This window comes from Chamaea fasciata, unplaced genomic scaffold (genome assembly GCF_029207755.1).
Source record: "Chamaea fasciata isolate MVZ Bird 193981 ecotype frontalis unplaced genomic scaffold, bChaFas1.0.hap1 SCAF_6, whole genome shotgun sequence".
Classification (NCBI taxonomy): domain Eukaryota; kingdom Metazoa; phylum Chordata; class Aves; order Passeriformes; family Sylviidae; genus Chamaea; species Chamaea fasciata.
Window position 1 is genome coordinate 15265434 of NW_027094091.1, and position 27420 is coordinate 15292853.

Consider the following 27420-nt stretch of genomic DNA (forward strand, 5'->3'; position numbering starts at 1 on the left):
AGAATTCAATATGATAAAAAAAGAATGATAGTCACTGTATAATATCTGAGCCTTCCCACATATAGCAGACTTAAAAAAAAAAAATCATGACTGCATTAATTCAAGGAAACTTTCAATACAGAATTGGGAATAGTATCTCAGTGTCCAGAATCAGCTTTTGGGTCTATTTCTACTAATCATGGTGCTGCAGCTGACCCAGTTTAAATGTATTTCTATAAAGATTCCATAATTTTTGGTGATGTTGCATGTTGTGTTCTCCTAAGCCATTTAAAAATATTGCACTACAGTAAATACCTAGTGCCTAAAAATAAGGTACATCATGTGGAACAGCTCTACTGCATCATAGAAATACAATGTAAAAGTCTTAATAAAGTTTTATTTGTACATTAAACACAAGCATGCACATTTTGTGTAATAGAACCTATTAGGATGCATGTTTGTGTATTTGACTATGTTCTATTGGTGTGTCATACGGGTCTGCAAGATTAAATTTGTGGGTAGAGGAAGAAATATTTTTATTATCTGAGCTTAAAAAATATCATCTGTGCCTACAAGCCTTGTCCAGACAGTGTGCTAAAGCCATGAAGTATGCAACAGCCCTAACTGCTAACTGCTAACACCACTAAGAGTAAATGCATAATACAGAATTTATAAATTATTATAGAGTCATCATAATAGGCATAAACTTCCCAGAACAATTAGGAATTTTGTTCTGGATCACCTATACTTGAGGATTCAAAAAGGGAAGAAAAAAATCTGGCCCATAGTTTAGTTATTCAGTGCTCCATATAAAGAAATTTGTTTCTAATACCTTCAGGCAGTCCATGCGCTCTGAAGTGTTATAGTTTATACCAATTGTGGACAAAACTAGTATGCTTAATTAAATGCCTCTCTTTGTTTTAGAAATGAGACAACAATATGAAAATATCCTCTACCACAAAACTTCCATATTTTTATGGTGTTGCTTAGGTAATTCATAAAGTGAGGCATTTCACTTCTGAAAAAGAAATGAGTGTAACAAAAGAAAAGAAGAAAAAATGAAAAATGCAGAAAAATAATTCCTTGACTACTAAAAGGCAACATGAATATTCTAATCCAATTTTGTTTCTTACAGGAACTCTGTAACTATGTTAGGACATTTTTCTGCAATAATATAACATGTATTAAATGATCATCTTAAAAATCACTTGATAACATTAAAAGTTGAAGGAGTAACCACTGAATATTTTCAATTTCATGGAAAAAACCCCACTAGTATAGAAACACTTTTATTTCTCAATAAAAGAAAATTAATTTAATGTACTGACAACATTTGAAGCCAAACAGTTATTCAGCTAAACAGAAAAAGTACTGACCAATTCCTCACAATTGCCATCACACTATGCACACAAAACAATTAGGAAATTATTTAACCTGAATTTTAAAATAGTGAAAAATTGGTTAATATTTTGATGTAAAAAGCTATTGATTTCCATTTTATGCATGGGTTTCCATCATTTCATTAACATCACCTCCCGCAGAAAGAACTGAATGCTACATAATTTGGACCAATTGGGTGAACAAAAGCCAACCACAACAAAGGGATTATTTGTATTGGGCAGGGAAAAAGCCCATAAATCACTGTTATTCTCTCATGTTAATTTTGCCTTTATACGTTCAGTTTTCTGAATGGACCCAAGACATCTCTATTGTATCATGTCCTATGATACTAAGATTTCTCCCAAAGAGGGCTCATCACTTAATTTGTTTATACAGCAGCAGAACCAATCTGATTGACTAGGGTTTCAGAAATTGCAATTAGAGGCTCCATATAATTGCACAGTATTCACATTAGGAATTAGTAGCCCTTAACACATTAGTAGCCTTTTTCCATGTACCACTTCACAGACAGGGTCTCCCATATTGATTTATACAACATGCTTAGTTACAAGCAGAAGAGATCTGGGATCCACCTTTGTAAGATATCTGAAATCTTACATTATTCATTAGGATAGTTGAGAAAGAGGCTGATGAAAGAGTTTTCCTTATAAACTTTTTCACTGATACCTAACTGATGTTGTGTGTGTACACACAGGCAATACACACATGCATTGCATGTGGCTGGCACTTCTCAGTGAAGCCTTTTGTATTTTGAAAGTATTGATAACTTAGAGGTGCAGGAACACTAAGCTAGCTAACAAGACTGCAGCTGGCAGAGGTGAAAGTCTAATTCGTATCTTCTAATTGCAAATCAGGAACTAGAGGAATTATTCCTTCAACACCTGTCAGTAATATGGAGAAAAAGAAAAATGCTCTTTATGAAGGAAATTGGTGGAAGATGCATGTGCAAAGTCTTGCTTAGCCAGCAGTATTAGAAAAACATTATTTCTACTACTCAAAATTCGAAATAGTAAGGTGTTTTTAATCCCAAAAAGTTTAGCATTCAAGATGAGTAAGTTGTTCCAGAACTGGCTATAATGGCTGAGACTGAACTGAAGGTTGGCACCAGCTCTGGGACTGGTGACTTCAGGGAACCAGAGGTGAAGGTCATACAGCCCCCTGATTACTGGAGGGTCTACAGCGCCCCCCCCCCCCCCCCAACCAGGGAATCTCTCCAAGCACCTCCTTTTTATCAGTGGTAAGAATGAAGCCCTCAATTTTATTTATTTTTAATTTTTTAATGCCATTTAAGGCTTGCATCTCTTCTGCTACTTATCATGGCTATGCAAACAGACCACATGCCTTTCCTTGATATGCCCTGCTATTATCTCCCACTTTCCTCTTTCCCTTTTTGCCATGTCTTCTCTTCTGCAGACTGGCCAACCCAAATTCTTTGATTTTTCTTAGTAAGTCTTATTTCAAGACTTTTGCTTTCCCCTGGACACTCTCCAATCATCAATCACATGTTTCTGTACAAATGCCACCCAAAACAGGCATTCAGTACAGACAAAGAAGAGGCAATCCCAGTCAGTAGGAGAGCTACAGCTGGTGCTTCAAAATACTGGTTTCACCATAGCTCAACTGATGGGGAGAAAATGAATAAAAGAACTATGCAGGAAAATTAAGAATCTGTTAAAGAGACTTCCTAAGATATCTAAAAGATGCAACTATAATGTGAAAAAGAAAACAACTTTGGCAAAAAAAGTTAGTAGGAAAATGAAAGCAGTAATTAGAAGGGAAAAAAATCCTTATAATTATGATGTCTGTAGAAAATAAAAGCAAAGATAAAAAAGGGGGTAATGTTCTGTAAAAACATATTATGAAATCTAAAATATTAGAATGATAGGCTGCAGTTTGCAGTGAAAAATCCATATCTGTAAAAATTAGAAAAAATAAGATCTTGAAATTTATCAAACTTTAATTTAATTTGGGAACAGAGAAACTTTCAACATCAATATATAAGAAGCTCCTTTGTTCTACTTTTGGAATGTTGATCTTGAGTGAAAAGTGCATTCCCGTCCATCAGCAACTAAGATGGATCTTAAATAGTACCTATGAGAAGTAAATGTTTTGAAATTAGCAGTTCTAAGGGTTTTTCACATTTCTATGTGGTGTTAAGGAACTTAATGAAATAATTTTAAAAATCCACTACTACTGTTCTGATATTTAAGGGACACTATACAGTCAGGGAACAGCATAACATAATACACTTGCTTGATATCAATCCAGACAAAATAGTGAAAAAAAATTATACAGGATTTAACTGACAAAGATTGAAGTGAAAGGGATGTAATTAATGCCAGTCAACATGGGTTTATGCAAAATAGCTCTTGTCAAACAAATCTCATTTCATTCTTTGATGAGCTTACGAAAGTTTGGGTGAAAAAGATAAGTGCATGGGTGTGATACACTCAGACACCTGTAGAGCATTCAACTTACTAGTGCATTACTGATATTCTTACTAAAGTTTATTAATATATAATTGTCATAGAGCATATGTAAAATTGATTGAGAACTCTTTAAAACATCAATTTTAGGAATTAATTGTTAATTAGAAATCATTAGCTGGAGAATGGAGGGGCTAGTGGTGATCCAGGCAATTGTGGACCTCTTACATCTGATTTTAATGAAATTTTTATTGATGGTCTGAAATTAAATTCAAAAGTATTTCCAAGAATCTCTGAAAAAACCCAAAACTAGAATAGTGGTATATAAAGATGAATACCAGGGAGTCACACAGAATAATCTGTCTCACAAAGCTAGGCCAATTTACTGTGTTGCACGTGATTGCTCAAATGATGTTTAATGACTGTGATTTCTTGGGGAAAAAAAAATAAAGGGAAAAAAGAAAGAAGATGTTCCTGGAAATAAAACAATCTGTTTCTCTAGGCAAATTTAATTTTCTCTCAAAGAGTTATAGGAGAGAAACTAGATGACAGTTTTAGAGAAATCTGGGGAGATGATGTAGCATCCTCAGCCCTCAAACCATCTTTTTGAAAATAGTTATGCAAGTGGGTAACGTGTGATGAACTTTCCCTGTTTATTCCCAAACTATGCTTGTAAGAAACACCCACTAGATGTAGTTTCTCACCATTAACCCCTGCAAAAGTTTTTCAAAAAAGGGCTATAAATTTACCTGCATTGCACAGATTATAAAAACTGGGACAAATTCACAATGAATCTGTTGCAGCTTCCTTGCTGTGTATTAATTGAATAATTTGTAGTAAAATCTAAAATACACTTATGTAATATATTCTAAAGGCACACAGAAAAACACAGATACGCACATCAAAGTTGATGATTTTGCCACTTGGCCCAAAGTTCACTCTGAAACTATTGCCCAGTAAACCCCCTTCCTTCCTTCCTTCCTTCCTTCCTTCCTTCCTTCCTTCCTTCCTTCCTTCCTTCCTTCCTTCCTTCCTTCCTTCCTTCCTTCCTTCCTTCCTTCCTTCCTTCCTTCCTTCCTTCCTTCCTTCCTTCCTTCCTTCCTTCCTTCCTTCCTTCCTTCCTTCCTTCCTTCCTTCCTTCCTTCCTTCCTTCCTTCCTTCCTTCCTTCCTTCCTTCCTTCCTTCCCTCCCTCCCTCCCTCCCTCCCTCCCTCCCTCCCTCCCTCCCTCCATCTATCTATCTATCTATCTATCTATCTATCTATCTATCTATCTATCTAGAAATGAAGAAAAATCGAACAGGGTTGATAAGCCAAGTAGAGAAAATGAAAAGAAAAAAAGGCATAGAATGCAAAGCATGGTATTGTTACCTTGTACATTCCAAACACAAACTGCAGTAGAAATTATAACAGAAAATACATATTCAATTATCAGCTACAGATTCAGAGCAACAATAAAACTGAAATCACTATACTTTCCTAGGGATAGGGAGAGCAAAGAGCTCAAATTGTTCCTTTTGAAATTTCTACTGTGTAACATTATGCAATGCCATATTAAATTGTGTGATGAAAGCCTATAAAAAGTGCCTGAAATTCTCAATATATTCTACATCTATAAGCTTAAATAAATCCATTTTGAGGACTCCATCATATCTACCACACGTGAAATTTTTTTTACGGCTACAAATGTAAGAGCTCATGCTTTTGCTTCCTCACAGTATTATAGCTCCTCCATGGACAGAAATCATTTAGTGAACAGAAGAGAAACGTAGACAACCTCTAATTTTCTGTACAGTGGCAACTGCATTCATTATGCATTAAAGTAGCACTTTCCCTGAAAGAGTTAACTTTCTAGCTCCTATTCTCTGCAGTGCTGCATAAACACTGCACATTATTCTTACTGAGCATGCTTCATCTTTCCTGTCTCCACAGTCTTGGGCTGTCAATCACCTGTCAGTCCCCACCACATCAGCACAGTGCGCATCACCAGGCTGTCAGCACAGCAGCTGATGAGACTCTGCTAAGAGCTGTCAATCAAACTTGTTTCTCTTATCTGTTCGGGAAATATTTTGTCTCTGAGAAACAAAGAACCTGGGCAACAATGGATCAGAGTCTAGTATTTACTCTTTTACGGGGATAGAAGCCTCTTAACAGGAAATGAATGCTTTATCCACAACAAGGAAACAAAAATTCTGCTCCATTAGGCATATTTTCTTTTTTCAATTTTGTTTAAATCCTATTTATTTCTTGAACAAACAAATCAGGGCATAATATATTAAAGAAAATTTCTTTTTGCTCTCACTATAAAATGAACTTCGTGTGTTTACTTCTTAGTTTCTGTTGACTATAATTCAATGCAGCATAAGACAAGTAGCATCTCTGTTTTTGGAAATATTTCCTTGTCTTTAAGCATTGGAATGTGTGAGGTTTCTCTCCATCTCAGGGTAGCCAAAAAGCCAGACTAGAGAAATGTGCAATTTACACCTTTGTTATCTCAAAATATTTCTTTATTTTCTGCAACATTTTCATTAAAATTTCAACATAGAATACAGTAATATGAGTAGGGTTTATAGATAATAGCAGACCAAAAGAATAGCTGAGGGGTATAAGCAAGTAGGAGAAAAACATATTTTCAGTGACTGTTTGAAAGAAGATAGTATCTTCTTTCTGGAATGCTGTGCCGGGGAGAAAGGATTGCAGAAGGTAAAGTTCTTGCATCTACAGAAATCAAATACTGAAGAAAGACAAAAAGAACTGCAAAGATGAGCACAGCAGCTATTTCTGGTCTGACACAGAATCTCTGCACGAAAAAGTTAAGCTGGGCTTTCAAGTCCCATTTATCCAAGGCAGAGTATCATTCTGCACAGATAACTAGGGCTAGATCTAACAAACCCAGCAATCAAATTAATTAACACCGGTGGATCACTGAACTAAAAAAGCTCTGCTTTTCCCAGGGCATAAATAAGTATCTTCACATGCTGTGCCATGCAGATATAGGGACATTTAAAGCTAGCTCGAGTATCAGTACATAGTGTTGCCTGACGTGAAGCAAAGTAAACATAACCCAGTGACTTAAAATCCCCATTTTGAACCATATCTGTTTTTCCCTACAAATGAAAGAAACTCAGAGCTGACAGTTGAGGAGAAACATTGAAAACAGCAAAGGGAAGAAAACTGCTTTTCTCAGTATAGAGAGGAGTGCTGTAAAACATGGTAATATGAATGAAAGACCTAAATATATTTTGTGCTCTTCATAAAGATTCAGGTTTGGGCCATGAAAGTAAATAAGCAACTTTGTTTTCTAAAACAAAAATAAAAGGTGAGTTCACAAGGCTTACAATCCATTGGACAAAACTGTGTATGAAAAGTTAAAAGGGGAGGCAAACAAAAGTAATTTTATTTAAAAAATCTTCTACCACTTACACAAACACTGATTTACAGGCCTGCTCTGAACATTTGCATTGGCTGTGGAGTTGGACGGTTCAGGTAAGAGCAGAGGGCAGAGAGAGCCAGCTGGGAAACAGGCTATGATATGAAACTCACGGAAAGGAAAAGTTTAAAGCAATCACAGGAAAAAAGCCCCCAAAGGAATTTGGGAACTGCACTCAGGATTAGTTCCCAGCAGCCTCCCACAACATTCTCGAGGGGCTTTGAAGAAGGAACTTGGGGCAAAACAGTATGCTTCTTCATGTCTCTGATGGCTTAACACAAGTTCTGGATAGCCCCTGAGAAGGAGGAGGGAAATGGACTGGGAATTGCCATAACCCAGAGAAAAATGGGGTCATGGACAGCAAAAAAGTTTTTGTCCTTTCCACACACGCACACATACAAAGGATTTTTTTAGAATTTGTTTGTTCTGAAACAGAATATTTTAGTTCTCAGAAGAGGGAAACCATTGCCCAAAGGAAAAAAAAAAAAAAAAGGTGGTGGCCACAACCAATGTCAGAGATGTAAGCGAAGCTCTCACAGGCTGAAGCAAGTCAAAGGCAGGCAATTTTGACCTGAATCCTAGAGCAAAGGCAAGAGGTCGGCATCTTTCATCACTTTCAACTTTATAAACAACTTCTCAAAGGATGCCTTTCTCTCTTTTCCTGGGCCTTATCTTGGTTCCCTCCATTACTGCCTCTGCCTGCTAGAGTAAGAACGAACAATTTGTCTTTTCTCTTTCCTCTCTGCCAGTTCCAATGTGTTTAATGCCCTTTCCATCCTAAAGAGCATACACACTAGGAAAGGAGGCAGGTGTCTTGCTGGAGACAACACAGATGAAAAAAGGTCACTTTTGTTTCCCTGCTTTCAAAACTCCATGTTTGGTGCTGCAACCACATGCCATACTCACCTAACAGGAGCCACAGCTTGGAATAGAGGCACTGGGTGCTGTTATGGTATTTGGGAGATGCCAAGAGCATCCATAAAAGAATAGCAGAGCATGAGCATGGCTTGGGCAAGCAAAACAGAGAGCTGTAAGGGGAGCAAACTTCTCTGTTCTGAACTCCTGGACATGGTTTTGGACACAAAGTTCCCAGCTAGGAAGAGAAAGCTACTCTTAATATGCAACCTCCACTCTGCAGCCACCACAAGCAATGCCGAAGGTGTCCCCAAGCAGGGACTTGGACAGCCCAGAGGCCTAAAGAATGCTCTCAAAGCCTTCTCAGAAAGCAGTGGAAGTCTTGAACTGGAACAGCCACAATCATACTTTTCAGAGTTTCACTGAGTTGGAATACTGCTCATGTCAAAAAGCATCACTAATGTTGCAGTTCAGTATTACATAAATATTAACTAATAAAGGAAAAGAAATATGAATTAACAGCAAAGAGCCTTAAAAGTGGAACTTCAGTTCCAGATGCTGAGAATAAACCAAAAGCAACAACAGTTGGTGCAGAGGTCAGAAATTAAAACCAGAGGAAAAATTCTGAGTACTAGTCACTTTTAAAAGCATGACTACAGTAACTTTCATTCATTCTTTCCAGCAACAGTGCTAAGAACCATAGTATTACCCCATGACAGACTGCCCCAGTTACAGACAATACAACCATTATCAAGCATTTGTGACAACAGAAGTATTTTACACGTTGACAAATCCTTTCATATGCAGCACTGTTTTCCAGAATCACAACTCCCTCTGATCTAACTGGACATTAATTGCTTTTTTACTGATGTATCTGTGCCTTCTGGACTGATAACACAACTAGCAAATCTGATATCTGACAAGTTGACTCAACCTAATCAGGACAGATCAGCTGTTACCAATGTTGCTATAGGCTGTAATTTGAGGACCTTTAGAGAGTTATCACTTGCTTTGAAAGGCAAGAAGCTGTAATTCTGTCAACACTAATCCCACAAACGTGCATTCAAAGTGGTTGTTATTTTTTCTCCAGAAGAAGGTAACACTTGTCAAATAAATACCTGAGATAATTGATAATAGGAATTAGAAGTATGTGAGTGATATGCTGACAATCAGTCACTCTCATGAAAAAGAAGAACCTTGCAAGATGCAGAACATTAAGTAGAGAGCACAATCTGTCACCATGAAGCAGGGGTCACTCTGAATGGAGTCAAACAATTGGCAATGCAGTTTTTCAATGTTTACTTCTCTCTCTATTGCTTGGTGCTAAAGCTGAGTGAATCATTCACTTCAAACAATTTTTTGATGAATTTTATCCCTTTTTGCTACTCAGCGTATGCAGGCAATGGATTCCAATGCCATCAGATTTATTCACTGCTTCACTTATATTCAAGCTTTCATTTAGTGCTTGATTGAGAGTATTCTAGACTTCCACTGCTGCTCAGACAGCATCCAAGGCTGGTCCTTAATGTGTGCAAGCAGCATAGATCCACACAGTTGATGAAATAATAATAATAATCTACATCATCAAGGATACAGATTCTAATTTGGGGGGGTTTTGTTTGGTTTTGTTTTGGTTTGGTTTTGTTTTGTTGTGTCTTGTTTTTTTGGGGTTGTGTTTTTGGTTTTTTTTTTTGATCCCTCTTTAATTTTGGAAGCCCTTCCAGCAAAAATACTGATATTTACTACAAAGTTCCCTTCCTTCTTGCCCACAAGACTCAACACTTGAATTTCTGCAGAAGACAAATTACCAAAGAGCACAAGTACAGTCATGTTCAATTAATTAAAAAAAAATTCCAAAGATAATACTTTATTATTTGCTTCATTCCACTAGAAAATCATTTATTTTCATGTAATTTATTTTCATGTAACAAAACTCAGAGGAATTCCATAAAAAATGGATTCCAAATTCATGGAATTCTTTAATGTAACTTAATAGTCACTGAATATACACAAGTGACTTTGTCGTTGCCAGGACTGCATCTGTCTTGCACAGATAAACTGGTTTTAAAAACTCATACTTAACATTAGAACAAAAAATATACATTTCTTACTGTATCGCTTTGGTCCATCTTCCAAACAAAATGAAAGTGTTAAGGTTGCATCATCTTCAAAAAATTCAGTTGCAAAGGCATCCCACCAGAGGTTGTCACTATCCTAGGAAGCAACAGATCATTCACTTAACAGGAGGCAAAATGAAAATATGCTCATCTGTTGTTAAAGAAATTCAACAGGATCACACCTAGTTTGGCTTCTTCACCTATGGTTTTGGGGTGCAGATGTCTATATGATATTTCAAACTAATTTTCCTAGATAAAGTTCTAGTTCTAATTTAGGAAAACATCTGAAGTGTTTAATTTACTGTATAAGAAACTGTCTTTCATTTTATTTAACATACTAAATATGTAAAAACTTTATTTTCCATAACTTTTTTTTTCCCAAATGTTAGATATGGTTTTATAAATCAGTTGTAAATAAAGTAATTATGAGTTTTCTCTCCTTTTCTGAGCTGTGTGTCTCAAATGCTTGGTCCTAGAAATGAAAAATCCCTCAGTACTTAATTCTATAATGCTACACAACTTCATCATCAGCACAAGACAACAAGAAAGTTATTTTAAAACTAAATACAATGGCCATTCTATTCCAATGCATTTAATATAAATACAATCCTACTTCAGGGTGATTAAATGCCAGCTAGTTACTTAAATATAATTGTTGTGAGAAATCTTTACTTTTAAGTGTGATACAAGAAGTGAAAAAATATGTTAAGATGCCTTGTGCATACTTAGACTTACAGTAATATACATGGCTGGAACATGGCAATTATTAAAATAGTGAACAATGTAAAACAGGTACCAACACAGCACTACTGGTAGTTTCTTGACTCTAAAAATTGAATCAGGCATTGACCTGGATGATCAACAACTGGCACCCAAACCTCAATGTCTAGCACCTGAGCAAGCGGTCCAGCTTGCTGGGGTTTTCACAGAAGTTGGGCAACACAAAACCCACCAAATGTTTCATTCAAAAGCTATGGACATATTTATTAGCTGGATTAGAAATTTTTGGTTCAGTCTCTTCTGCCCCTTTGAGGCCCCAAGACTTAAATCACTTGTAGCACACAAGGTCAGTAACAAAGCTGGAAATACACTTCTGAAGATGCCTTGGCTGCACCCCTCAGAGCCACTCTATCCCACTCACAGCACCTTCCTTTCCAGTCTGCAAAGCCAGGTTCACTCAGCACAGTGAGGCCTGAGCTCTTAACGCCTGAGCAATATAGATCTAAGCCAGAAAACATTTGTCTGTTTCACAGGAAAAAAATCCTGACATAAAATTCCAATTTAAAAGAAAATATGCATCTATCATATTCATTATGTACACATGCAGAGCAATCTGGGGATTTTAGTTCTGCTGCTGTATTTCCTGATGATGTTACTTTTGGATTTCACTCCAAAATGTTAAGCAAGGTATACTTCCTGCCTCTCAATTTCACTTTGATTTTTTTGTCAAGCATCCAATAGAGAAAGGGTAAGGACAGGTTTTAACAATCTGGTTCCTACCAGAGACCCTAGAGAGACTTCTTGTCTGAGTCAGAGCCTGTAATACACTTACCCTGCCAAGGCTCATCCCACCTGGCAGTGACAGGACTATACAGCCCTGCCGTTCAGTCACACAAAGAGGTATCAAAGCTGTCCCCACATCTCAGAAATCTGCTGTCACAGAGAGTTGTTCTTTCCTGGTGCAAACCCAATGAGTGTTCCCATGTGCAAACACTGCTACCTTGAGTAGCGAGGCAGCCCCAACAGTAAGCATGAAATACACAGTGGTAAGCATGAAACACATATACAGGTGCTCAACACACCTCTGCACAGGGCCCTGCACTCAGCACAGCCTGGAGAGTTGCATTACAAGCCCATACAAAAGTGTGTTGTCCATCAAGCAACTATGAGCTCCCACTCTCTGCCATTTGACTAAAGAGAGGCTGCAGTACCGTTTAACCTTTTGGACATATTTGTCAAAGGGAAGGAAGAGTGAAGAGAAGAATTTCAGCAATGCTACACAGCACATTTGCAGCTCTTGTTTATGCAGTAGTTGAGTATCGCTGGAGCTACTTATGCAGCATCCAATGACATGGGAACAAAAAGGAGAGCATCACATAGCCAGGATGTAACTGCACATGGGAAAGATAGAGAAGAGCAGGGTGAATGCAGGGTCTCACCTCAAAACCACACATATCTTCACTCACACTGCTCCCAAGAAGTCTTGAAAGCAAGGAAAATGTGGAAATGGAATTACAGTGGATTCCCTCCCCAGTTAGATGAAATATCCAGACTCTCTCACAGTTTGAATACAGTTCAAGGTCTTTATCTTAAGCTGTTGCATATTTTAGGTGAGGAAGAAGGAAAAATATAAAATGCAACACCCCACCCCCAGAAAGAAACCCCAAACTTAGAAAAGAGTATATAAATCCTGTCAACATTAGAAATACTCTGCTGATTAATTTTCTGCCCCACCCTTGTCACAGATGGGCCCACATATCAAAACCAAATGTGAACAAAACCAAATGAGGTATCCCCAGTCAAACCAAAATAGGATCCAGTTATTAAAAAAAAAAAATCTTTTTTTTTTTTTTTCTTTTTTTTTTTTTTCTTTTTTTTTTTTTTCCCGAAAAGGGGACTGTGAAGGGAAGGCTGCCCTCCGGCATCTTTAACTTATGCTTTGACAGGTTACGGGGGATTTTGCCAGAGTAATTATTTTTCTATTCAACAATAATGAGAAATTACCATGGCAACCTCCCTTTCACGTAGTGCACTCACATGCTCAAACATTGAAATAATGGCCCAAACATAACAACAAAAAAAAAATTCTCTAAAAATATTTTGTATTAAAATAAACTTAAGGAACAGGTCACAGGAGAGAAGAGGGCAGAGACAACCAGCAAGTTGGGTCAGAAGTGAAGATGCCATGCTTCTGTGGCCAGGTACCCAAGCTGCAAAACGACTTCTTCCACAACTGTCATTGTTCCCTCTGATCCCCTCCACCCCTGGTATTATTTGTAATTTGAAGCATGGCTCAACTCTGAATGGGGTCTCCAAGTAAATGGAATAGTATCATTTCAATATTTTTTCCTGACTGATTTCCTTGGCATAGGTAATCAAATTTTAAGTGCAATGATGTTCTTTTTCCCCCTCCATCTAAAAGTCCTGTATGTTCACTGTATGGATTCACAAGCTGGGTTCTTCTTTACACTTTACACACTTACATGTTTAACAGTCTACAAGCTAAATGAGGCTTCTCCACTTGCCTGTGATAAATCTTGCAACTGGAATATGAGGCCAACTGAGACCATGGCATTTTCTCCAAATTCCTTTATTTTTATTTAATGACTTGGAAGGCAAAATGGACTGATGTAAAAAGTCAGTATATGAAATCACACTTGAAAGGATGCAGATACCTTGCAGAATAGAAGTGGAATTCAAAATTATTTTGATAGAGTGGAGAAATTATCTGAAATGAAGATGAAATTCAATAAAGTGAAGTGACAGAAGTACAAAAACAAAATGCGAAATAACTGGCTAAGCAGTACTGTAGAAAATGGTCCAGATCTTAAAGCAAACATGTCAGCAATCAATTAGTCTTGGAAATAAGGGAAATGTCTTAGATACAATACCCTTCATCTCCAGCAAACACATCTCTGAAAAGACTTCAACTGGAATAGTCTGTCCACTACTGGAGTACTGTGGCCAAGTCTGGGCCTCCCACTATTAAAGGAACTAGCTGACAACCACAGGAATCAATGAGTTTAAAGACATGCAAACAAACTAACCAACACCAAAAGACTCAAAGGAAGAAAGGTAGAAGCATGTAGCTGTGTTTTGTATAAGACAGAAGAAGCTCACACGGAACATGATGACAGTCCTCATATGAAAAGATTGCTCTAAAGAGGAATGAACACTTGCCCTTGGTGGCTAACACCGATAGAATAAGTAATAATTGGTTCAGTTTGCTGCCATTGCAGGTTAAGTGGTTTAATGCCCTGTTACAAATTTCTGGGCTAGTGTTTTGCAGAGGGGAAAGGGCTGCAGAGCACGACTGCTGTGCTCCCAAGAGGAGTGGATAAAGAGATCCTGCTGCCCATGAACCTCTGGCAGAGCTGCGCCTGTACAGCAGCTCCACAGCTCATGCCCAGTGCGAAGCTGAATTTGATTTTTCCTTCACATTGCTTTTGGCTGCACATGTGTAACAGGTGTAAATAGTATATTCAAACAGAGTTATGGAAACAAGTAAATATGATTCTGAATACGCACAGAAAACACATGTGTTCTGAAGTCAGAATTTTTTTAATAATCACTTTTTAGGGAAAACCTGAATTTTAAACATCAATGGTAACATTGGACAAGGCAAAAATAAAAAGAGAGCGTGCGCTTGGGAGCTTACATTTTTCTTCTGGCATCTGCAACCCTTCCCTACTGACACTTACTATTTTCAGAATTCTATATATCCACATTCCTGTTGGCAACATATATGTGTCTCATATTCTTTTAAGTTAATGTTGCACAAGGAACTGCTGTCTCCCTAAGGAAAGAATGGCATTCCTTTCCTCCTCCTGTGCCCAGCAAATTAAACTACACTTGTGCCTTCAAAATGCAGTTCAAGATAAGATTTTGCCATTAAATACACCTGGAAAAACTCCACAGCCATTACAAATGACAAAACTCACGAGTATCAAACAAAAATCTGACATTGAAGTTTATACTCAAAACACTCAGACAAACCATGAAAAAAAAAAAGTCCAAATACTAGAAACCGATAATTTTCCCATCGATTTTAAATTAGACCAATCTTGTGTCTACCCAGCATATTTAAGATTCTGATACAAATTGCACATGAAAAACCAATTGATAGGGATCTATATATCTTAATTTTGTATACTTTGAAATTTGAGTACTCATCTGTAGATCTGGCCGTGCAAAGCACAACGGTTTTATAATCTGGCATAGGGTTTTTGTTATTTGTATACATTCAGTATGGACTACGGATACTGAGTCCTAGATTGGTTTTCCTGGAAACAGTATGAACAGAGTGAAAGAGTGGAATGCTCATATGTATGTAGGTGGGAAACCCATATACGGCTGTCTGTTATACAAGAAGATGCCCACCTTTCTTATTTTCCCAGTATCCTTGCTAGGAATGTGTGGCACCCTATAGTTAGTAAAAGTACCTGAAAAAGAGGACCAATCTGGTTACTCAGGGCTGGTTTTTAATAACCTTTTCCACTGCTTTTCCATTTTTTATTCTATCTCATTTATTTTATTTCAAACATAAAGCATATTTTACACAGAATTAAATATACGTTTAAGCTTACAGCTAGTGGTACCTTACAGAATCTCCATCTCCCTTTCCCTGCCAGGAATGCCTGAGTCTATTCCTTCCATTTGTTATTTCACACATATTCACAGTTTTAATGGTGTTGCTTTCTTTTATTTCACTTACTTGTGTGGCTAGATTCCATCTCTCAAACAATGTGTAGTAAAACTGGCTGAAAGATTTTAAGACTTGGCTTTGGTCATAAGTAGTTTTCTGTTCCATTATACACTTGCAACTTCTTGCCAAAACTCTGCTCAATGCCCAAAACATATCAGTCTCTTCAGCTCACTTAATAATTGATTAAACTATTGTTTACATTCCATGTAGGAACTTATCTTCAATTGTACAGTAAAGAAACAACACCAAGTTTCTGTTTTATTGAAAAGCTGGAATATAGTCATGCAACAGATCCCCCCAGCAATACCTCCTCAGAGAGACTGACTGAGGTGCAAAATGGGGGCAACATCTCTTTTGCTCATGTAAATCTGGAGTAGGTTTAAAAATCCAAAAGAATTCCAGGGAAAGGCCCATAATAGGGAGTTACTCTGACATATTCACTGGAAATGCCTAATATATCAAGGATCCTATTTTTATTGCCTATAAATCAGTACACTATCAGGCAACAGAAAATCAAACATTAATTATTTGATTTCAGATGCCAATGGGAGAAACAAACAAACAAAAAAAGTAAGAAAAAGAGAGAGGTTTTGCAAAATGCACAAATTGATTTATGCCATTTTCTTCTTGTACTCTGAACCCAGGCATATGAGGATCAGCATCACTTTAGCAAAAACACTGTGCTATAATGACACTGGCCATACAACTCAGCTTTGCAGATACACTGCTTTGAGATAATGTCACTTATATGTCATAAATAGCAAGTCCACACTGGGTAATTTTACCAGGGGTTCAGATTAACTCAAACATGCTGACACTGAAATAATGACAACAAATATTTTTCTTGTGTTCAGAAGGATGGTTGACCCTTTCCACTAATGTATGCCCAAATTAGATACCTTTTGTTAAGAGTATTTGGGGGAAATACTCACTAGGATGGCAAATAGCAAGACCAGTCTACACACAGCTATAAAAGAACAGTTATTTCACCACATCTAAGCCACCTAATTTTTCCATCTACACAGATGCTGCATGTGTGACAATTTGGATATCTTTTTGAAATTGTAGTGCTTAAAATTACAGAGATTTTTAACTTAAGTTGTCGAGAAAGGATAAGACAGAGACATACCTAGTTCAGTCTAATAACAGAATCAGAGAAGAATGCCAGGTCTAAAACCTGTTATTTGTCAGTCTTTAAATTTTACTGGAGCTTGTGGACAAAAGAGAAATGAATTCTTAAATATCTACTCTGTGCATATTTGACTATTCATCTGCAGCAGACAGGAGATTGCAGTTTAATACTCATCTGTAAGCAGTACAGAGCAGAAGGAGTTAACTTATGAAATGTGTCATTTCACTGGCTTCTTTAATTTGAATTCATTATTTCCATTCCTGAAACTTGTGCACAAGAATGGATAGGAGAAAGAAAGGGGGGGGAAGTGCTGTGAAGCTGGGCTTCAGACACACTCCAGTGCCAATTCCTTACTGCCAATGTGCCATCATCCTTGAGATTTCACAGCAATATCATCATTGACCAGCAGAAGATGCTCTTTTGTCCTTTTAAAATATATAGGATAAGATTGCACTTGGTCTCTAAGGATAAGACCTATATTCTGGTTGTGAGAGCAAAAAGACTGGGCATTAACAATCAAATTGTGCAGTTTTTAACAGAAATATACATTTCCACCCACAGAAGAGTATCTGTTAATACTTGCTACATATACAGTGCATACTGAATCCATATTCAAATTTGTTTTAAATTTGAGCCCTTTTTTCAATAGGCATGAAAATATCTCTAGCTGGCTGGAAACAGTAATAGATTTTCTTAGCAGTATTCTCAATCCATGATCATTGCAGAAAATAACAGACCTGAGTTTTGTGTTTATCAAAAATGAACCACAGTTACATTTCTTTATTCTGCCAGAGAATACTCCACAGCCTCTGCCTTTGAGAATAGTTTATAGAGATGGAATATTAAGTGTGTCTATTATATACTGTACTACCGTCAGCCATACAAATGCTCTTATTTTATTCTGACATTTTGACCTGGTTTCTTTTTTACCTTGTTTACTTCCATCTCTATGAGTAAATGGAAGCTGCTATGCCATCTATCCGAATGAAAAGGCAATAACTAGTATTGCCATGAGTGAATATAGAGCATCAAATATTATGTGTCACTAGGGCACAGACAAAAAACTCATATTCCCAGCAATATTAGTAAATTAGTCTCTCTAGGTCTATATATCCAACTGCATCAACTCCCAAGGCTCTAAAATTTAGTGAACACAAATCCCTTTATCATTTATTACAGTGAAAATAAAATTATTACTGACAGGATCTAAATACTACATTGGAACATGATGAGGACAGTCCTTGACACCTCCATTCCACACTAGACTCTCCCCACCTCTTCGATTACTGAAGTCTTACAAAAGCACCATGTGAATTGGAGACAAGTACAAAGCTGGGACCTCCAGAGGTCCCTGATTCTGAACAACTGCAATCTCAACTATGATCTAACAGACTGTACTTTGAGAGGTCATAAATGGCTCTTCAGCTGAGTTAAAGAACTTACTCTGCTATGTATTGTTCCTTATTCTTGTGTAAATCTGGTGATCCAGGTAGGAAAGGGAAACACACGTAAGACAAACCATGCTTCCAGTTACATTCTGGACTCTTGCAGAAGTATCAAATAGTGACAGGGCTAGGTAATGCAGCTACAAAGAGTTGATTTTATCATAAGAAAAGATTATATGGATTGAAAAGACATATAGGTGAGGAGATATATATCTCTATATACACAAAGAAAGCCTGAGAGGGATTATTTACAAGGGCATGTAGTGATAGGACAAGGGGAAATGGCTCTAAACTGACACACAGCACGTTTGATTAGCTATTAGGAAAAAACTCTTTACTGTGAGGGTAATGAGGCACTGGCACAGGTTGCCCAGAGAAGCTGAGAATGCCCCACCCCTGGCAGTGTTCAAGGCCAGGTTGGCTGGAGCTCTGAGCAATCTGGTCTAGAAAAAGGTGCCCCTGCCTGTGGCAGGGGATTTGGAAGCAGATGATCTTTAAGGTCCCCTCCAACCCAGACCATTATACTCACCTCTAGCACAGCCCTACCCTACAGGACTTTGAGAAAACTCTTGCTAAGACTCAGCAAGAGACTTTCAAAATTAAGAATATGCTTAAATGTCTTACTGAGCTGAGATCCACCTATGCTTTTGCTGGTCTGCAAGTCTAAATTATGACTTCCTATTAAGCTTTGCAACCAGGTAAGAGCATATCAAAATTATGGACAGCTCCAACCAAAGAGCTGTTATTTCTTGGGAAGGTACAGGAAGTGGAAAAGATCAAGTGTATTGTATGTTCCATCTCCTACGGAGGACAGGTAATCTCATGCACCAAAATTAATTTAGCAACAACTAGTCAGAAAAAAAGAGGAAACAATTAAGAAAGAAGTCTTGAAGAAACCACTCTTGTTAAAATTTACAACCATATCTATACTTTAAATTACATATTGCTGCATTTAATTGTTTCATAATATAACTGTGGTTTGGGGTATTTGGGTATCACCCAAAGAAATCGTAAAAGCACTGCATAATTCCAGACAGTACAGAGAAGTAAACATATGGCACCATACAGAAATTTTGTCAGGAAGCAATGGAAAAGCACAAATATGAGGTTTTTGTTATGTATAGGTGTCACAATCCGCTCACACAAGCGGGGTTCGTCATGGTTCGTTTTAGGGATCTCAGAGCGCAAAAGACACAGAAAAAACCCTCTATATTTTTGCTACATAAACTGTGCATATTCTTTGAGCAAATAACCCCACTGTGATAATTAAAAAATAATTTCATGAAAGAGTTACAGTGACTTGCAAATTATGTCCCTTAAAGGTTCGTTCACATCTTTTATTCAACCCATATCAGAAGCCCCACTCTTGTGATCATTTTAAAGGATTACTTCTTTAGTATAGCAAAACTACACTCCAAGTTGCTTCCTGTGTGCATTCTGTACTTACTAGGACTAGTAATCACAGTCATTTTTGTCAGCTGGTGATGTCACTCTATTCACAAATATTATCTGTTTTAAATGTGTTTCAGAATCTAAATTATACTTAAGGGAGAGATAAGAAAAAAGATAGTGTTGAGGTATTAAGTTATTAAGTCTGTATTTTAGACTCTACTTACTTGTTCCAGTTTTCAACACCTACAGCACAGTATCATCTGCAGTGGCCATTTGAACCAGTAACCAGCTGCAGTTATCAGATGCTCAGGTATTTGAAAATAATACAGCTACATTTATTGCTTGTAATTTTTAAGTATACAAACACATGTGCATTCAAATTTAATCAAACATTAAGGCAGAGATTTTCAAAGCTAATTAAAAGACTTATGCATTCATTTTCCATTAAATTAAGTGGAAATCAGATGTTGGAATATTCTATGCAAGGCTCCAAATCCCAGCATGGAAATGGAACTTGTTACATTTGCTAAATCAAAGCTAGAGGGTGACAACAGGGCTGGGATTGATCTCACCCCAAGACAGTTGTCTAAATTCATGTGAGATAAAAAGCCTCATGGAGATCTCTGTCTCTTCACTGTCTGTAGAGGGAGCCTAGAGAATGGTTCCGTCTAGCCATGTACCTTTTTTAGGGATAAAGGTAGGTAAGATAAATCCTATTCTATGTATCTAGCAAGAATTTAAAAGTCAGGAAGAAAACTGGTAGAGGCTTTGAGAGCTTAGTGAAGGACAAAAATATGTGAAAAGCTCAGTGAAACAACTGTATCTACTTTGTCTAGATTTTTACAGTCTTGGCAGGAAAACCTATAAATGATGTTCAAGTTTTTTGCTCACAATGCTCAAAGATCTCTGGGCTGCCAGATTCCTGCTGTTTCATATAAAAAGCTCCAAGTGGCAGACAGAAGTTGGAGAACTGGTTAAAGGTTTCTGCCAGTATGAAATTCTTCAAATGAAGAAGATGTGATTATTTGCCTGGCTTCCTAACTTTACTCCCCAGCTAGCCACAGTTGCAAGCCCCGTTTTTTATCTCATACTGTATTTTGATACAAAATTCCTCTACAGAATACAATTAAACTAGAGACAGAATTGCTCATATATATCTTCCTACATCCTGGGTAATCTGAAATATAAGGAAATCCTAGGTCAAGACTAAACAGATCAAATACTGACATTTCTCATGCCTTATCCTGTGACCGCCAGATCACTGAGTTGCTCCATTTCTGTGGAGTAGCACTACCCTTCTCAAGCACATAACACTCATTACTGGGCATGTACAGCCAAGCCTGATTAACCTAGTAATCAGGAGTCACTTTGACAAAGTGAGGATAGGTTGGGCTCCAGACACCTGCATATTCTCAGTGTACACCATGGTTTGCAAGTTTTGGGGGTGAGAAGCACAAAGTAGTGCACTTCTTTAACTGACATTTACATTTACAAATTAAAATTCTGATTCAAATGGAGATGTCTGAATCACCTGCTTGCCATGAAAAACCTACTTAGAACCAAAACTTTTACTGTTATTGCTGCTATAATATTGTAGAACAGTGTAACAGATCACTGACAAGGCTGTTACGGTTGCTAAATCAAAGGATATGCTGTACTGAAAGGCACTGAAAGAAATATAGAGAGAATGCAGCACAGGGGTTGTGATAACAGAGTGGGTTTGTGTGTTTGTTTTAATTATTAACTTTAAATTTTCACTTCAAAAGAAATGGGAGAATTTATGCATGCCAAGAAGTGCTCCCTTTCAAAACTTGGTCTTCACTGAGCAAAGTAAGTAAAGCTTTCTTCTAAATGGCATCTCTTATCCTGTCAACCTCATTTAAAGTAAAAAGGCATCAATAGTAATAATAAAATTGCAGCTTGGTGAACAATTCCTTTACAGAAGCCAGCCACTACATACTGTAACAAATTAAAAACTCCAAAACTCTATGCAGGTCCCCAGAGGAATGCTATTAAATAAAGCAAACACTGATATTGAATGTGACAGAATTCCATTTGCTTCAGAATCCCATCCAACTGAGTTTGGCTGCAGCTGAAGCAATTAGAGAAAGCTGTGATTTAATGATTATGCTAAAACCCTAGACAAACAAAGCTCTCACCTACCAAGTGGCCACTTAGCTGTATCACTACCACTAGAATGTATAAAAATCCTTGTAGGATTTCATTTGCTGTCAGTCAACTAGTAAAAACATGAGCAATTATTTACTAAAAATGTCTATTTACTAGCTACCCTACTGCTTAAACATGAAAAATGTATAAACCTAAATTAAACAAAGTAAGCAAAGCCAAATGTGAGTTACATATGTCAAGGAAATCACCCACTAAGGTCATTCTTGTAGCTGAGACCTGATATGATCCAGTTGAAAGCTCACAACAGGTACTATTTTTAAAAAAATATGTCTTTATGTTGTGTATGATAATCTACTGGGGCCTCACCTCTGGGTCTGTAAATATTTAATGAAATTTTAAACATCTTTTCATTACAAGAGTAGCCTCCTATGAACTACAACCAATCACTTCAGACCCTGTGGACCGGTTAAATCAGTAAAACTGATTCACTTAAGATTTCTTAGTTTGCCAGAAGTGGTAAACTAAGTGGTAAACATTTGGCCTTTCCTGTTTCCTAATGCCATCAAAATTTCTCTGTGTAAAGTTGCAGGACATAAAGAAGTATAAAAAAGTGACAATTTGGAAAACTCACTTACAGAAAACTTGTGATTTTGCTTGGAAACTCGGGTCTTTCTTGGTGTGTTCCTGCCAGCCAACAATCTACATTATGAAAAAATGACTAATGGTCTTTCTGATATTTCATTTTCACATTAGTCAAAGAGCCAAGTAAGTGACGCCTTGGACTGCTGGTGTAGATATTTTACCCTCAGTGCCTGCTAGGTGAAGGCATCTCCTGACAAAGAGCAAGCAAAGCTTTTGAAAAAGCAGTTTCCTTCCTCTCCAACTAAGGAATAGGATCTATAGACATGGTGCAACTACAGCCTAAAAAAACCTACCAGTGATGACCCAAAATGTTTAAAACCAGAAAGAATATGAATCTGTGAGAAAGCTCAAACACACAGAAAACTATTTTAAAAAAGAAAACAGTTTTTTATAACACTGATAAATATGGACAAAGTTGCTGGAGAGGAGACTGAAATAAATTAAGGAGCTCATATAAGTGCACCTATTGAGCAGCTCAGACGTATTTTCAAAACTTTAAATCCTCATATATTAACAATAAAATATACTGTGGGCATATCATTGTTTGTCTGTTTGGTTACAGTTGTGCATTTCTAACTAAAATATATAATGCTCATGTTCAGAATCTCTAAATTTTTTCTAATTACAATGTGTTCCCCTAGAGTACCATAAACCTAGAGCATCTGCAGTTTCAGAGCTTTCCTTAAAGATTTGTGTTCATAGTACCAAAGATGGCAGCAATAGCCTTGACAAAGCCAAGAAACTACACAGTCCCATTTCTGGGACTGCGTTAACTGCCAGAGGAGCTGTCATCTGAAAGTGAGACAAAAAATCAGAAAAGATTCAGTGTTAATGTCTTCTCAGACTAGGAGCACCTTATGTCAAACTCAGCCCAGAATATATGGATCCACATCAAGCAGCTTGTTTTCTCCTAGTGCAATGACAACCACTGTGAGATGTTATCATATTTCTTTGCACTACGTTTTTTAAGAACCTGCAAAATTAGTTGTAGCTGGATCACTCTCCAGGTCCTCAAAGAAATATACCAAAATAGCACAGATTCTCTTTGGAGGGTTCTGGTTTCAGGTACTGACTGTTTTTAGGATTCTCCTCCTTGAAATGAGGTCTTCCCCAATCACTTGAATTTTACACCTGACTTTTGTCTGGCCCACTGAACAAAGTTACTTTTTTTTTTTTTTCCCCTCCTGCTTTCTTAGTTCTACTTGCTGATTTGTAAAGTTTTCTAAAACAAGGTGCACTGATAGACATGCACAGACACACATTTTTGTTGACACTCTCAGCTTCAGTAGTAGTGTCTCCTGGCTTAGGTCATCTGCTACTTAAAATCATGTATCAAATTATCCCTGGTCTAAGGCATTCTAGAATGAATGAACCATTTTTATAACCTCCACATGTGAGATTTGAAAGCTGCAAGAAGCCCACCAGTAACTGCCAGGTCAGCACAGAGCCCACCATATATCTCATGGCATATCCGCAAGGACAAAGAAGTCTACTGAGGATCAAATATGTTTTGTATTAAGCAAGCAGTTCCTCGTTCGGACTGTAAATGCACTTGTTCAGAAAGGCTTAACATCTGGCAGGAGTCAGGTCTGGACTGAGTTCCTTCTGACTTGATTCAACCCTCTCCAGTACAGCTGACAATCACAGGCCTTCACATCCTAAAGTCTCAACAGACTTGCAGAACAAGTACAGGATCAAAGCAGCTTCCCTGTCTCTCCCTGCAAATACTCATGCGCCTTGATAGGAAGGGACCACAAGCAGGATTACACTGTCAGTGCTCTCCTCATCCTCCTGCCAATATTTCAAGCATTAGAATCAGTCAAAGAGGTGACACCAAACTGCCCTGGGCACAAGGCCTGGAAACTGCAGAGATACTGAATATTTTCAGCTGTATTATGTAGTATGCAGCAGATGAAAGATCTATGGGTTGTGAGCTGATACACATTGATATAGATATAGATGATATAGATATATAGATATAGATACCAACTGAATCCAGTGGTCAAGAAAACAGAAGTGTGGTCTATGTTGTACATCATGAGTCTCACAATAAAGAATGTCCTAGGGAAATATCTAACCTATCAGACCATCAGCAGCAGTGCCTTGCAAACATAAAAGGAAACATGCTGTTCCACAATGTTCCTATGATAATAAGCACAGCAGTCAGGGATAATAAATGTCTCCTTAGGAAATGTAGGGCAAAAAAGCTGATACAGTATGAAGTAACCATTGCTCTAAGAATTTATGTTTCCTACTTGAAAAGATCTTTTTTGCACTCCTAAAAATGTCTACTTGCCAGGTATACTTCATAGATTTAATCGAGTATTCTTTTTTGGACTTTCAAGGTGTCCATGTTTTGGATTTTAAGAGAGAAAAACTCAAAAGTAACTTAAACCCACAGTAAAATAAAGAGAAACAAGCTACAGTTTTTTTCACTTTGACTACTACTATAATAAATAGCTCCAAGAAAACTACTATGCATTGTGTTTCATTATAAAAATCAAAATTTTTTTTTCAATCCAGATAATGATCAAAATAATCCTGGATACCTTCCTGATCTACAGGATCTGCCTGAGGTGAGACTCAGCAGTGTCTGTTCTGCATGGTGACAGAATTGTAGGTCTTTGAAATCGTCAGTCTTTAGTATCTGGTTTCTTGATACAAGCTCAGAAAAACTCAGACCTCTGTTCTTCTGCTGTAGGTTTTGCACTCTGTAGCTTGTCCTATCAAAAAACTAACTTGAAATCAAAGTTCTCAGGTCCTCTAGACAGACAAGAAAGTGTGGGGGTTTTTTTAAGAACAGGAGTCTACCCTAATTGCAGCCATGGTTGTGGAGTAAAGTTAGAGTATCATGAAATGCATTGAGACATGAGCAGTGGAAGAAAGGAAGTTCCAAATGAATTTCTCCTTCAATAGGATGACATTTCAGCCAGTGGCATGATCCTTCAGAGCCTGGCTCTGCTTTGAGTAGAAGCATGGAATGGTTTACATATTTAAATGGTGTACGTTCGTTCTCATGGCCATCAATATCAAATAACTGGGAGGTCACTTGGAGGCAGGATGTTAAACAGAGTATGAAACAGTTTCTCATATGGAGAAGAAACCATGCTCATCATTGATATTCTCTTATCTCATTCAGCTTATTTGATTTGAGTGTTGGTATCAAAAGGAAGTGACCTCAACATATTATAGATTATGCAAGTTTCAGTATTCCCTGTTGCATATAACTTAAAAATTAACAGTTCATTAATATCCAAACAGATCTGCTTAGGGGAGACCTGACCAGAATTCAATACTAGATTCACAAGCATCTGAAAGTGCTGCCTATGTGTTTTTAAAAAGGCCTAGAAGCACCATGTATTCTACATCACTTTCATTGCCTTCACCTGCAAAAGTGGTATCTCTGCTTCAGCAACTGAATATAGATAGAAATTTGTTTTTTAACAATAATCTGTTAAATTTAATTGTTAAAAAACAATTTGGGGTTTTTTTTCCAGTTCTCAAAGGGACTGTATTTTACACTAATATAAGAAAAAATCAGCTTATTTTATCTAATTCATGACATACTATCCAATGGTAGGAAGAGAAAGACGGCAGTTCCCATTTCCTTCATGCTTTTATAGAGAGTCAACAGAGAAGTAATACAAACTGACAGGTTTTTATGACTGACCTCCTGATACCTACTGGTGCATAAACATGTAGTTGTTAGAACTTATCACTAGGGCCAGGGTTATCCCCTTCTGACTAGGTGTCTGCCAAGTCGTAAATAAATAAGCTAAAAATAGAGTTCCAAAATAATGTGCTCTATTTAGTGGATTCTGCCCCTAAAATACCATGTCCCAGAAAATGTCCAAACAGGAAAGCTGATATTTCAGCATTTCTTGTCTTTAGTTTCCAGATGTTGCACAAAGCTTGGTAGGTAGGGAGGCCATCTGAGCATCTCTGCTGTGCTGAGTCGTGTCCCTGAGGGACACACTGTGTGGACACACTGGGACCAGTACTGTTTAATCTTCATCAGTGACACAGGCAGTGGGGTTAAGTGCACCTGCAGCGAGTTTGCAGACAATGTGAAGCTGAGTGGTGCAGTTGACACACCTGAGGAATGAGATGAAATTCAGAGGAACCTGGACAAACTCTGGAAGTGTGCCATGGGAACGTCATGAGGTTCAACACAGCCAAATGCATGGTCCTGCATCTGATCCAATGCCCATAATATATGGATTTTGGAGGGCAAAGGAACAGGAAGGAATGGTTAAATTTCAGTGAGCTTGAGACCAGTCTCCTGGGCTTAATGCCAAGGAGTAGTCAGAGACCTTAAAGTCCAGTTCATACACACTGAGACTGCATTGCAACATGAGCTGACATCCAGTAAGCTGAGACATTCGCATAATTTACTTCTAAAGTGGCAATCCAAGAACAAATTAAAACACTAGGAGGGGTGAAGAAGCATCCCCTCTTACCTTTCCCAGACAAAATTAAGAGTAAAAACAGAGTTCATTTCTGTGCTTGTTTTTTGAGAAGAAAATTTTAGGTCCCTACCCTCAGGGATTTAGGTGGGCAGCTGTGTCTGGGTGAATCCCAGCTCCAATAGGATGCTGAGATTCCACAAAAAACCAGAAAATAATCCCCCTTTTGAAAGACCACATCATCAAGAGTTTAGTGCTCACTTTAGCAAACAGATAGTTTGATAGTGCCTGGCTTTCACATTAAACTTCACATGGAACTAGCCTGTGGTTTCATTTCATTCTGGGGGCCATGCACCTAGCTGCAAGATTACTAAAACCTGCTTTTTTCATACTTAACTGGGTTTAGCTAACATCTAGTCCTCTCTACACACGAGAAATAATCACCAAATTAAGTAAGAGCTTTTAACATTGAGTTTATAGGAGAGGAATACGCAAAACATAAAATACACCCACTCCTAAGAGAGATTTGTGGATGATCTGAGGACCATTACACTAAAGAAAACCCCACTGACTTTGGAGAATCCCTTCACTTTCTGTGACAGAATCTGTGTGACAGAAATCAGAATTTGGCACTTAGGGCAA

The 27420-nt window shown here is 37.6% G+C and overlaps 1 protein-coding gene across 9 annotated transcripts in view; it reads right to left on the reverse strand.

Moving 5' to 3' along the window:
• LDB2 (LIM domain binding 2) overlaps positions 1-27420 on the reverse strand; it is a 215123-nt gene that overhangs the window by 131934 nt on the left and 55769 nt on the right. For all 9 annotated transcript variants that reach the window (XM_066185503.1, XM_066185501.1, XM_066185504.1 and 6 more), the window contains one exon: positions 10201-10303. In XM_066185503.1, coding sequence (XP_066041600.1) covers positions 10201-10303 — 103 coding nt within the window. The remainder of the gene's footprint in view (positions 1-10200; positions 10304-27420) is intronic.